General features: G+C 39.8%; 1 protein-coding gene across 1 annotated transcript in view; it reads left to right on the top strand.

Annotated features, from left to right (window-relative positions):
• Positions 1–8,281, top strand: part of LOC108707937 (adenosine receptor A2b) — a 50,941-nt gene extending 42,660 nt beyond the window's left edge. The window contains exon 2 of the mRNA XM_018246073.2: positions 6,340–8,281. Within this exon, the coding sequence (XP_018101562.1) occupies positions 6,340–7,024 (685 nt within the window). The 3' untranslated portion in view covers positions 7,025–8,281. The remainder of the gene's footprint in view (positions 1–6,339) is intronic.
• The last annotated feature ends 6,128 nt before the right edge of the window (positions 8,282–14,409 follow it).

The raw sequence follows: 14,409 nt of genomic DNA, 5'->3' as shown, positions 1-14,409 counted from the left end.
CATTCTGGATACTATTTCTACTATTAATAAAACAGTACGTTGTACTTGATGGTAACTAAGCTGCATGAATCCATACTGGTGGCAAAACAATCCTAATGGGTTTATTTAACCTTTAAGTGATTTTTAGTAGCCTTACAGTATGGTGATCCAAATTACAGAAATAAAAACCTTTATCCTTGAAAACTTAGATCCCAAGAATTCTGGGTAATAGATCCCATACCAATACTGAAAAGCCAGTCCAGTTTTTTTGCTTTAGGATGTGTAGGCAAGAACATATTTTCTCATTGGAGAGGAATCTGGGGGGAGAGTAGTTGCCCCCCCCCCAGCAGATTTTGGAAGGAACAGTTGTTTGCAGTTTTACAGCTGATACAACCCCATATCACATGTGTTGCATTTGTAAATATTCCCTTGTCTAAACTGTGGCTAAAGTGGCTAAACCTTATGTATCATCGTTCTCTCAGAAGGGTAAAATAAGGCAACATTTGACAGTTGTGACTCTTCACATACTCGCATACTGATGAAGGCAATTCTTCTCTTTCTCCAAATGGCCTTAAGTGCCTACATGATTGTACTCCCAGAGAACTCAAGTGCTTGACGTTGTGGCTGACCCATGAAAGATTGGATTATTCGCACATGAAGGCTAAAGGTCCTTCCTGCTGAATGTGAATGGAGGGAGGAACCGGGAGGAACTTCTGAGGTTGGAACTGATCAATATGTTACACCGAGGGCAGGCAATTGTATCTGCAGAGGGAATTTCTATTGATTTCTATGGTAGTTGTGGCATCTCGAAGGACTATGGTCTAGTAAGAAAAACATGTGAGAGACCGTCACAGTAGCTCACAATTACTACTAATACTGAGCAGGGATATTGTCGATGGGAAACCTGGGAGTTTCCAACCACTTTAGCCAGAATGTGTAAAACTCATCTCCTTGACGTACAACACGGTCAGGGCATTTTTTGGATGACTTTTGCCTAATTCTGTTGTGATTAAATGCTTTACCACTGGCAGAAGAAGTTACAACCCTTTCTTATCAGATGGAAAAAAGGTGAGAATAATCGAAAGATGATCTTATTTGATAGACAGTCTACCTTAAAATTAACTGTAATTATGATATAGACAGAGGTGTGCCAAGCTCATTTGGAATTGGTTCTTGATTTTTTAAGTCTGTACAACTGTTATGTAGTTGTCATGGCCAGAACTATTACAGGCATGGCATCCATTATCCAGAAAATTACCTTTTTCTCTGTAATAGTAAAACAATAGCTTGTACTTGATCCCAACTAAGATATAATTAATCCTTATTGGAAGCAAAACCAGCCTATTGACTTTATTTTATGTTTACATAAATTTTTAGTAGAATTAAAGCAGTGTTCCCCAACCACTGGCTCAGGAGCAACAAGTTCCTAACCACCCCATTTGATGTTGCTCCCAGTGGCATCAAAATAGATGCTTGTTTTTAAATTCCTGGTTTGGAACCAGCTGTATCACCAAAAAGAACCTCCTGAAGGCTGCCAGTCCACATAGGGGCTAACAAATAGCCAATCACTGCCCTTATAAACTATAAGAAAGATATATCTAAACTCGAACTGAATTTGCTGCATGGCAAGTGGTCATCTCTATTCCTAGCAGCAACCACACAGCTAGGGTTGCCACAAGGCCGGTAAAACACCTGCCAGGGCTGGTATTACAAATTTACTGGCAATGTAGCTGCCGGTAATTAGTAATACCCCTAACAAAAGCCCTTGGCCCTCCAGGGGAACCTTCTCTTCATCTTCTGCCCCTCTCGCGGTGTGGCCACGCCCCCTTTTGCAGCATGACCCATGTCTCCGCCTCTTTTTGCGTCACGGCCCGCCCATTTGGTTACCGCCCCCACCACTGGCTGGTAATTTTTTTTTTTTTCAAAAAAGGTGGCAACCCTACACACAGCACTTTACATTTCAGGATAGAAAGAGGCTCAGAATATCATCATCATAGTAAAAGTTCATTCTGATATCAACTTCAGTTTTAGTATTTATAATAATATTAATTATTTATGACAGTTGCTAAGACTTGTGCCTCACAGGTGAGTTTTGTGTGTCCTATTGACTGTTGTGACATGTGCTTTTGGTAGGGAGATAGTAATCATGTGACTTCTGATATCCCAGCTCTTGGAGGCCTATTTTTCACAGGTTGGATTTTAGTGGTTTTAAAGGTTTTTGAAACCACGACTAAATTCACTTTCTCTAAAACCACGAATGTCATTACATTTATTAAAGGATCCAAATTTTAAAAAGTATGAACGGAAAATAACACTGAACAATTCGCTAAAGAATACGAATACCTCTGAAACTTCTAATAATTTGTGCCTTTCAGACAATTCCTCGCCAAAAAAAATCTGAAAACCTCTAAAAGTCCGAATCAGTGCAGCTACCATTGACTTCTATAAGACCCTGACAACATTTACCTGGTTGAAGTTCTGTATTAGAGGTTTTCATGGTTTTTACACTTAATAAATCTCAATTCTTAAAAACCATGAATTATTAAAGATTCATGGGGAAAAAAAATTATATTCGACTGTTAGTAAATGGGCCCCTTAGTTATTGGCTCCGTCATTCTGGGTTGCAAGCAGCCAATCTCTTATGTATGGTAGCAGCCCGTACTATGAAGTTGGGAGCACGTAGGCTCCTAAACAAGACTCTCAGCAATTTGATCATGCCCCTTCCCCCTATGTTTATCTCTTTGCTTGCTTGGAAATTGGCCATTGGTGTGATGGCCAAAGAGGAAGCATTGAACTGTTGACTGAAATGTTTCAAGGCTAGTTTTACCACCTTTAATGGAAAGACTGGTAATTATAAGGCTGTGCATTAGAAAGCATGATGCACGTGCACTATTCAATTGGATGTTATTGCAGGGGCACAATAGAGAAAACTATTTGTAAGGGCTGTTATCAGGGATCTGATAAACCCCTGCTGATTGGCAGATTCCGTTTTTACATACTGTAATCAATAATGTGCTGATGGGCTAACAATGAACAAAAGATTTCTAATTGTATCCCTTGTAAGTTTGATCAGACAAATGAGAGGGATTGTGAAACAGCTTTAGAAATTCTCTGGATAATGTCGTTTCTGCCATTATTACTTTATAGCCTTTAGTTTATTTATAGGAGCAAAAGCTGGAGACAATGAACTCCATTTCCTACTTGTGTGCTGGGTCGTATGACACACACACTATAGCTAATTGGTATTAATGGGAGAATGGAACATCAGCTGCATGGAAATGATAGGGGCTCAGCTGGAAAGTCATTGCAGTGTAACACACATTTGCTGTGCTCAGTAAATACATTTTTCGTGTACATTTTCTCTTTGTTTGATATAAGGGAATTTATTTATCCATCAATGGTCAAAATATATAAACATTTTGTTAGTATTGGTTGTAAAGAGAGCAATCTGTTAAAGCTGGCTCTATACTTACCAATGATATTGTATGAAATTCAGTTATTGGTATGTGAATAATGCCCTGCTTAGCCTGGTCAATATTATAATATTGACCAGTTTATGCGGCATTGGCAGATGAAGAAGTGAAGAAGAGGCGCAGTTCCTCTGCTCAAATGATCGGAACAATAGGAAGGTGGCCATATTGTTCTGCCTCGTAAGGAGATGCATACGTGGTTGGCGAATATATGGCCGCTTTAACTGTGCATGGAGGGATCATCTAGTTCTTTCAAATTTTCTGGTTGTTTGTCTGAGATAAGAGGTCCACAGTGACCCCCATGTTTACTTTCTTCTGTTCTGTTTTTGAGGGATTTACTTATTTTTAATATTAAAGGGCATGTAAAGGCAAAAAAATAAAATCCCCTTTTTAGTTTCTTTAATGAAAAAGAAACCTATCTCCAATATACTTTAATTAAAAAATGTGTACCGTTTTTATAAGAAACCTGACTGTATGCAGTGAAATTCTCCCTTCATTTACTGCTGTGGATAGGAATTGTCAGACGGTCCCTAACTGCTGAGCAGGGAAACAATCATACTTATGTACAGCAGGGGGAGCCCCCGCCTTACTTCCCAGCATGCAGAACTCAAGCAGCTTTGTTTATGACGATCCCTAAGCAGCCCAGACCACACTGAGCATGTGCACAGTCTTAGTCTTGCAAAGATGTTTAACAAAGTTACAAGATGGTGACCCCCTGTAGCCAACGTTGAAAGCATCAATTATTTGTTTGATTAGGCTTGTGGTGCAGTAAGTTCATGTTTATATTTAGTATACAAAATACAGCATTTCTAGCTTTATTCTATTTTATTTAATAATTTTCTTTTATTTACATGCCCTTTAAGGTCACACACCTTTTTTGTATCTTGAATGCGGTTATAAAAGATGAATACATTCATTATTCCCTATAGTTCAGTTCACACAAGGGTGAGTGTCTGCAACAGTTAGTAGGAGGTCTCAGTAAGCTTCAACATCTGTTTTCTCTACTGTTTATGTCAATGGAGTTGCAGTGAAACGGGCTTTTATGTAATGTTTTTAGCTGTAAAACTCGATGAAGGAAGTGAAAAGAACGGGTATTGTGGATAAGGCAGTGTTTAAGCCTGGCGGATTCCTATCACTGTTGGATAATAAATTCAGAGTCAGAGAAAGGACAATGTTTGAGGAGAGATAAAACTAGTGCAGACAAGGGCAGACTAAATACAAGTGGAACACAAAATACAGCACATGTTCTCATAACAAAGCACGAGCAGGACTGGCTAATGCAAAGAATTGTCAGTCCATAATAAAGAGCATTAGGAGTCATGAAACTGGATGCAGAAAATAACTCTTGCTGCACAGGTCTACAAACTACAACATGGATTTGTTTTTAGATTATATATACATAGAATGGCCTACCAGATTTTCAGAGCCAACCTAGGAACCAGCAAAATAAAGGCTATTAGAGAACTGGCCACAATAAGGACTAATTTAGATGGCTCATGTTCCTAGCCCATAAGCTGCCTCTACTAATAGCTGGTGTAGGTAGGGTTACCACCATTTTTATATTTTTGTGTTTTTTCCTTCCCTTTAAATAACTTTGTCATCGAGCAACATTTTCACTGGCCATGTGGCAACCCTGGGTGTAGGCCAAAATTGGGGGGGGGGGAAGCAGAACTATATAATACTGTATCTAAATGTGAGGCTTACTCACTGGTCTTAGATGTGTTTCCATGTCTTAGAATGGGAAAGTATAGTATTGCTGAACCGTAGAGTAAATAACAGAGGACCTCTCTTTGTCACCCCTGGGGGCAAATTCACCAATCGGCGAAAATTCGCCAGTGCTGGCTTCGCGCACATCGCAACACTTCGCCAGGCGTAAATTCGCCTGGACAATGCTAATTAACGAAGATCCGAAGTTGCGCACAGGGTACCGAACGCTGGCGAAATTACGCCAACGACATTTCGCTCAGCAGTTCAAAATTACGCTAACGTTGGCTGATTAGCATACAGTTAAAGTACAATGGCCGTATATGCTGCAGTAAATACAACAAATAGTATAGTTTAGGAAGGACGGTACCCCAAAAAACATTTACGATCTTTTATCACCCTTTAAATAGGAAAAAACGCCAACTTTTTTTTTGAGGAACTCATATCTACTCTATTGCACTTCGCCTGGTCGGAGGTGGCGAGTCTGGCGATAGAGGGAACGGTCAGTAAAATCAAAAACTTAGTGAATTTGCGTAGTGATGCTCTTTCGCCAGACCGAAAATTCGCCTGGCATTAGAGTGCGAAGTTGCGCCAGAGTCTATCTCCTTGGAGAAATTACGTCAGCGAATTTACGCCAGCTGCTGTTAGTAAATCAGCAAAGTGCCGAAATGACGTTATGCTGGCGAATTTTCGCCAGCGTTAGCCACTTCGCCCTTTAGTAAATTTCCCCCCTGGTTTACTGATATATCTCAGATGATTATGCGTTCATGTGTGTAGTCACCATATTTTAAGCACCAATATAATGTTAAACACACAAACACACTGAAGCTGGTCATTATTTCAAACCTGAGTACGCAGCTACCCTAGTTTCACTTTTCTATTAAAAACCACAGAATAGCACTGAAGGCATATCTAATCGACCTTCTTACACAGTCATTATCAATGCATATCTAACCAACCTTCTTAAACAATACCTTCATTACTCTTTAAGCCACGGCCAGTACAGTACTTTGTATTTTCACTGCTGCGCTGTGTTTGCTATCGCAATTGTTAAAATTATTATTATACAGAGCTGTTACAATAACAGCTGCTTATAGACAGTAATATTGTTGCATTTTTTTTTTTGAAACAAAGGATTATTTTACTTGATTGCTGTATAATTCAACTTTTTTTTGTGTGTTTCTAGGTACAAAAGTCTGGTAACTGGGAAGCGAGCAAGAACTATTATTGCCGTCTTCTGGATCTTATCATTTGTAATTGGCTTGATACCTCTTATGGGCTGGAACCGATTGGATGAAAACTGTCATGAACCAGGCACTAGCTATAACTGCACTGTTAAGTGCTTATTTGAGAAAGTGGTGACCATGAGCTACATGGTATACTTCAATTTTTTCGGCTGTGTACTTCTGCCTCTCCTGATCATGCTGGGGATCTATATCAAAATCTTCATGGTTGCCCGTAAGCAGCTCAGACAAATTGAACTGAAGTGCGTCGGGTCAGACAGCTCACGGACTACCCTCCAAAAGGAAATCAATGCTGCCAAATCACTGGCCATCATCGTTGGTCTATTTGCCTTTTGCTGGCTTCCCATCCACATTCTAAACTGCATTACACTGTTTGAGCCAGATTTTTACAAGACAAAGCCAGAGTGGGTTATGTACATGGCGATCATCCTGTCCCATGCCAACTCCGTCGTCAATCCCATTATATACGCTTATAAAATTAGAGACTTCCGCTACACGTTCCGGAAGATTCTTTCAAAGTACATTGTCTGCAGGAAGGACAACTTTTCCAAGTGCCCCAATGGCACCATTAGCCATAACAGACAGTTGCAAATCAGCAGTGTAAGTGCTGGAGACGCCATCATGTGATCATTTTTCTAGTGCTTCGTTCATCCTACTGGGTATGGCTTTTGCAGTAATGATGATGATGATGTGCTTTTATGGGCATATCTTACATTTCTTACTGGGACCACTGTGGATTTAACATTGAATCATTTTTGCTGCTGCACTTTGTTCTTTTGAGACACTGCCTTGCCAGCAGTTTTGTCGCAAGGTGTACTGACAACCTTGGCATTCCTTTTTCTGGACAATAAGATTTAGTTCATAACAGCCTTTTGACAATACCTTCTCATGTGTAGCTTCTCAGAATATTAAACTCAGGAGATGGAACAAGTAGTACATATAAATAACGGACCAACTCATGGCTGAACTAGGAAGGATTCCATCATTATGTTCTTCAACTAGCGATGCAAATTACTACAGAGCTCATTTAAGTTACCTCTACCTTTAATGGCCAGTAATGCTTCTAAACAGGTTAATCTTATATGGAAGAACAAATCATAACACTACTACTCTGCTATACATTAACTAGAGTTGATAAAGTGCTAAGAATAGGCCAATGGGCTTTGCACAGTTTGATGTGTTTGACTTCTCTCACTTTAATGAAACGCTTGACTCCGATTGCTATATTTAAAACGTTGATAAAGACTTATTTGAGAGCCAGTAGACCAGGTTGTAAGTCTCTCATAGCAGTCATACCGAGGCTGAGCTGATTTAGAGGGACGCCATGCATAAGTCATGACATGGAACATACCAGATAGTGAAGATACAACTGGTGGTAGTGGTTAGAGCCAGTGGAAGGGGTCAATGAGTACCTCAGTCTCAAACAAGCTAAGATGGGCTTCAAAAAATAAAATGACCTTGTATAAAGTGCACATAACATATAACATTAATTGATAGATATCTTTAGTCCTTACACGAGTAATGTCTAATCTGCAACTTTTGTATGGCAGCAGGTTGCTTGTACTTTACAGGCTGCAGGGTGATTGATACGTAAACCTAAACAATGATTATTCATATTGAAACCCCTTCTTGTGCAACACCAACCCTTAAAAAGCTTGTTAGGTCTAGTAACCAATAGGAAGATCGGACGTTTGCTTGATAAATGCCACATGATGGTCAGTTGCTATGGGTTACTAGACATGCAGCAAGAGTTGCAGATTTTATAGCATTTCCTAAGAGAATTATTACTCCTTCTGCCCGGCCGAACCTGAATCCTAATTTGCATATGGAAATTAGGTATGGGGAGGGAAATCCCGTGACTTTTTGTCTCAAAACAAGGAAGTAAAAAATGTTTCCCCCTTCTCACCCCTAATTTGCATATGCAAATTAGGATTCGGATTCGTTTGGCATTCAGCCGAATCTTTTGTGAAGGATTCGGGGGTTCGGCCAAATCCAAAATAGTGGATTCGGTGCATCCTTAGTGAGATTACAGCTTTCCACAGAAAAACTCACCCACTTTCTGTTCATTCCTACGGGATTATTAGAAGTGTACTTAGAAATGGTGAACTCCGTTGATAAATACACTTTTAAAATCCCATAGGAATAAATAGAAACTGGGTGCGTTTTTCTGTGGCAAGTTCTAATCTCACATTTTGATACATCTGCCCCCTAAAGGGAAATGATTGCGTGCCTTTAAAACATTGCATGGGATGATTTAGTAAGAGATCAGTTGGGTTTTTGACCTGTGAATTTGGCTGTTTTGGGGCTTTGTAGTGGATTTAGATACTTCTTGGTTTATCCCTTACAACACTTCCCCCCCCCACTCCCCAAACAGAATCATCATTCAGTCCAGGTTTGTTTGAAGCTGAAATAGAACCATTTATATTTGCTCTAAATTATGTGAATCCATATGCATTGTTACCATATGGTAGGGATGCCTGGTAACTCTGGCCTTCTGTCTTCCCAGTTCAGTGATAGAATGAAAATTAATTCAGTACTTTCCATTTCTGATTTGCCTCCTATTGTGGCCTTTGACCATAGACACCTTTTTTGTGCTGTGGGGCATGCACATGTATGTACAAATCAATTTGGTAGAGAGAAAGCAGAGATTATATTAAGGGGAGAATACCAATTTTATGAAGCCCTATCAGGACCCCACCCAATTGTGAATACTGCACCAGGCTTCCTGATAGATTAGAGTGTGGTATCCCTATTGTTAAAGGGGAACTCTGGCATCCAAACCAAAATTTGATAAAGAGGCCCACGTAAACCCCAAATATACCCACATGACAGTTACCCATTTCTTAAAAAGGTATGTCTAAATGTAATTTTCTATGATGAAATCCAGCTAACCGTTCTTCTCTTTCTGCATCATTTGAAATCCTGGCAGGGAAGGAGGGACTAAACACTGATATTACAAATTGTAACAACTTCTCCACAGCTTACAGACAACATGCAGGAACTACATAACCCACAATGCATTGCAATGGGATGTTCTGTTCCTTATTAAATCACGTGTGCAGGGAATTGTGGGGTTTGGAGGATGCAGGTTAAGGATAGATGGCTGTTGATACAAAGTAACAGTAGTCAGCCAGCTCAGCAAAGTAGTCAGGAAGATCAGCAGAAGAGCAGGGAGCTAGTCATAGCAAAGTGTCATAAACCATTAAAAATCATGAAAAGTCTGCATATTTTTTAATGGATGTATATCGCAAAGTTGCTTGAAATTATGTTTACTTTTGAAAAAGCTTAAGTTATGTTTTTGTGGAGTTCCCCTTTAATGGTAAATATTTAATATGTTAGACGTCACTCACACTTTGGCTACATGTAGTATATATGCCTCAAATTTATTAAGTCAGCTTCTAGTTATGCCCTTCCCAACCATAGTATCGTATTATATAAACATACTTGCACCTTTGAGGCCTGTATATACACCCCCATATGCAGAAAATCAATTTGTTTGGTGTGCATCCAAATATACAAGGATGCTGAGCAAGACAGAGGCGCTCCGTGCTTATGGATATGCAGCTAGAGACATATCCATCCAAGAATGGAATAATAATCGCTGTTATTGGTGCTGGCAGTAGCATAATGTTGCATCTTGCCTGTTCCTGGGTTTGACTTGCTCGAACGCAGAAATTCATACATGCATTTATACTTAACAGTCGATTCTTTCTAAAATTCATCAAGTGGATGATTTAAAAAAAAAAAAAAAAAAAAAAAAAAGCATGCAAATAATATCCAAAAAGGATATTAAAAAAATCATAATGCATCGTATTCCAATTTTTAACCATAAAGGGAACAGTAGGTTGTTGGATATTATGCATTATTATGGAAATCATCTAGCAAGTATTTGGCGATTGTGACATTTAGGCTAGGGCCGCACTGGGGCCGAAATCAGCCCTACCGCAGACAGTAGCCTACGCTTTTCTGCATTGAATCGTCTCAGTGTGAACAGACTTTGGCTCAAAGCGCAGATAATTGCAGTTCTTCCCTGGAATTCAAGGAGTCTGTTCATGCTGAGCCAATTCAACGCTTATGAATACATAAAATAGAGGAGGCTACTATTTCTACTATCTGATTTTGGCCCCAGTGTGGCTCTGGCCTAAGTGTCCCAATCACTAAATACTAGCCCTAGCCTTTAACATTGATTATGAGCTTATGGGGCAAATTTACTAAAGGGCGAAGTGACGTAATTTCGGTACTTCACCGATTTACTAACGGTCGCTGGCGTAACTTCGCTAGCGAAGGAGATAGACTCTAGCAGTACTTCGCTCCCTATCGCCTGGCGAATTTGCGCTCTGGCTAATGGACGTAACTGCGCAAATTCATGAAGATGTGGATTTTACTGAACATTATCTCTTGCGCCAGACTTGCCTTCTCCACCTGACGAAGTGCAATAGAGTAGATAGGACTTCCTCAAAATTTTGTTGAAAGTCCGTTCTAAGAGCGTAAATATTTTTTGCTGTAACCGGCTTCCCTCCTACATTTACTTTTGGCACATAAACTATACACTGGGCTCATGTGAAGGGTATTATAACAACTTTATTTTCATTTATTATTGTTTCCTGGGCTTGTGTAGTGTATTTGCTGCGACATATACTACCATTCATCTTTAACTTCCCGCCATAAGCAAATTAGGCATCACTAGCGCAACTTCGATTTGCTTGGCGCAGTAACGCTAGCGCAACTTCACCAGCGTTCGGTGCCCTGGACGCAATTTAGGATTTTAGTGAATTAGCGTTGTCATTGTGAATCTACGCCTGGCTAATGGCTGCAATGTGAGCGAAGCCATCGCTGGCGAATTTTCGAAGGTTAGTAAATTTGCCCCAAAGTGTGTACTAGATTTGGAGGTCAAAGGATGAGTTAAGGTATATAAAGAGAACCATTAAGCTCATTGCAATGACTGTAAGAGAATGGTTGAGCACCATTTGTCATTTTTATTCTAATCTGAGTTGGGTGAGGAATTTGTTTCCAAGCAGTAGTTAAACCCTGTAATCCAATTCAAATCAACTGTCCCATAAATTAATTAGATAAAATGTTATTACTTTCCAACATATTTATTAGAAACAAAGCTCAGCTGTAATAACAAACAGCCTCGTTATTCATCTGTCCGCATGCTACCGAGGTGAAACCACAGAGAAAAACAATTAAAGGGAAGGTCACAAGGTCCTGGGACAATTTAAAACATGCTCCATTACAATCTCATATGGCTAATAAGCATTATATTGCTCCCTATTTACTGAGCAGACCTCTGAACCACTCAGAGTAATTCACTGGCTTTGAATCATTTGGTTGTTTGACAGGGTTTAGTTGGAGAGCTGGGCTCCAGTTTGTGAAGGCTGAAATCATAGTTGAACCGGAAAGAAATATTATATTGATTATATAAGATGAAGGCCAAGAAGGAAAAACATTACTCAACACCACCATGAGATCTTTTACTAAAAGTTGTTTAAAAGCATATATTTATAACATATATCATATTAGTGGGGTGTTGCTGGAGGAAGCTTACTGTAAATAATGTCCAAAAGAATCCAGTTTTCTGAAGGAACCCAACATTTCTGAATTTTCCACTGTATTTCATTTTGTTACAGACAATCCAGGGCTACACACTATTGTGATCCTACATCCATAAGACTATGTATTGCTATATTGTTTGGTAACATGAAAGACATTCCTAATAAACAGTGAAAGCTTATGGTTGGATAGGAATTGGGTATAACAGGCATAAAGTTTGCTCCAGGCCTAGTAACCCAGATCACCCAATAAGACGTTTGGTGTCAAACAAAAGACCAGTAAAATTGGATCAGCTGACTGGTTTCTACGTTAAGAGAATGGAAGCAGGTGGTTTCTATGGGTTACTAGAATGGGACCAGTTGGTTTCTACGTGTAACAAGAAGTGATTGATTCCAAAGGGTTACTAGAATGGGGCCTGATAGTTTCTGTGGGTTACTAGAATGGGACCTGATGGTTTCTATGATTTATAACAATGGGACCAGTTGGTTTCTATATGTTACTAAAATGGGATTGCTTGGTTGCTGTGGGTTTCTAGAATGGGACCTGTTGGTTTCGATGGGTTACTAGAATGGGACCTGTTGGTTTCGATGGGTTACTAGAATGGGACCGGTTGGTTTCTATGGGTTACTAGAATGGGACCAGGTGGTTTCTATGGGTAACTAGAATGGGACTGGTTGGTTTCTATGGGTAACTAGAATGGGACCAGTTGGTTTCTATGGGTAACTAAAATGACACTGGGTGGTTTCTATGGGTTACTATAATGGGGCACATTGGCTTCTAAAGGTGGCCATACACGGGCTGATAAAAGCTGCCGACAGACCGTGTCGGCAGCTTATTGGCCCGTGTATGGGGCCCCCCGACGGGCTTCACCGATCGAGATGTGGCCGAAAGTCGGCCAGATCTCGATCGGATGGGACAGAAAATCCCATCGGACCGCGGGCGGATCTATTTGTTGATGCGGTCCCGAGATCCGACCGCCCGTTTAGGCATCGTTAGGATCTGATCGTTGGGCGCTAGGGCCCACGATCGGATCAGCCACCTCAAGGTGGGCATATCGGAGGGAGATCCGCTCATTTGGCGACATCGCCAAACGAGTGGATCTCCATGTATGGGCACCTTACTAGGATTAGGGTGGTTGGTTTCTGGGTGTTTCTTGAATGGAAGCAAACTTTTTTCCTGCTAAATGAACAATCCCACATAAGCTCAGGATTTACCATTGAAAAATGAGAGCACAACAATCTTTTTGCATCCAGTGCAATCTCATTACACACACACAAAGCGTTTCAAAACTTGTTAACTTTTTTGATATATTAACTTCATTTTAATACTGTGATTTTTTTAATGCTGTACTGTTTTTGCACTTTAATGAAGGGGGAAAAAAATTGCATCATTTTACAATATTTATAATGGACGTGTTTGGTTTCGGTCTTGTACATTCCCAGGAAATACAGAAATATTGTCGTATGTCTTTCTTGTTTTTATTTTGAAGGGGGGAAAAAAGTTTATTTTAGATAAAATAGCAAACAAATCGACTAAAAAAAAGTGCTTTATAGTTAGGCAGCTAAATCTGTGTGATCATATCTGTGTACTGTGTGTGACATGTTGAACAGTCTTTGCATTGTGATTTGAAGCAGAATCAATGGACGGTGTCTTTTGTTCCATGGAGCGACACCCCAAACTCTATCCAACTGAAAACAAGCTTTCTGCACAGGAGGTCAATACTTAAGTGAAGAACACTGATGTGCATCTCCTCCATGATACTAATGGACTCTACTTTTCTATTCAGGACATGCTTATGATTTATGCTGTGGGGGAATAAAACCAGTGCCAGACATTTTGGGGGCTCTTTTAGACTACAGTGACTATAATAAAATGCAATGCCTCAGATCAACAAGACAAATTGAAGGAAAAGCTATGAATGACCATGCTCCGTGAACTAATGTCTTAGATGAACAATATGTAACAGTGTTGCAGGTTACTCAGAGCCTTACAACTATGCTTCTCCTATGTCCATGTGTAAGCACTAATGGTGTCATTGTATTAGTAAAAGGGTTGGGGGGTGAAAACACTTCCACTAAACATTACTGTTGTGTGTGCAATACAGAGCTAAAGCTAATTTAATCATAGGAATATAAATTGTCTTATTTATTGAAACATATTTGTATCGTACCGTAATCTTCGGGACCAGCTCACCTCGTTATTCCATCTGTAAAAAAAAAAAAAAAAAAAAAAAAAAATGAAAAGGGAAGTTCAGAAATGTGGGCAGCACTAGGGTTGCTAGCATTTGATGCTGATTTCATAAACCTGAAGAGGACCTATCACATTGAATTGACCGTTTGCATTGTTAATTATTTGATTAGTAAAATTATTTGTAGATCTCTAGTTAGATCAACTGCTATATCAAGGCTGAAGTCGTATGGCCGGGGTGAAGCGATCATGAAGCATTCAGTAGCCCTTTC

Source organism: Xenopus laevis, chromosome 2L (assembly GCF_017654675.1).
Source record: "Xenopus laevis strain J_2021 chromosome 2L, Xenopus_laevis_v10.1, whole genome shotgun sequence".
Taxonomy (NCBI): domain Eukaryota; kingdom Metazoa; phylum Chordata; class Amphibia; order Anura; family Pipidae; genus Xenopus; species Xenopus laevis.
The sequence above is the reverse complement of the archived record's forward strand: the minus strand, read 5'-3'. Positions and strand labels throughout refer to the sequence as shown.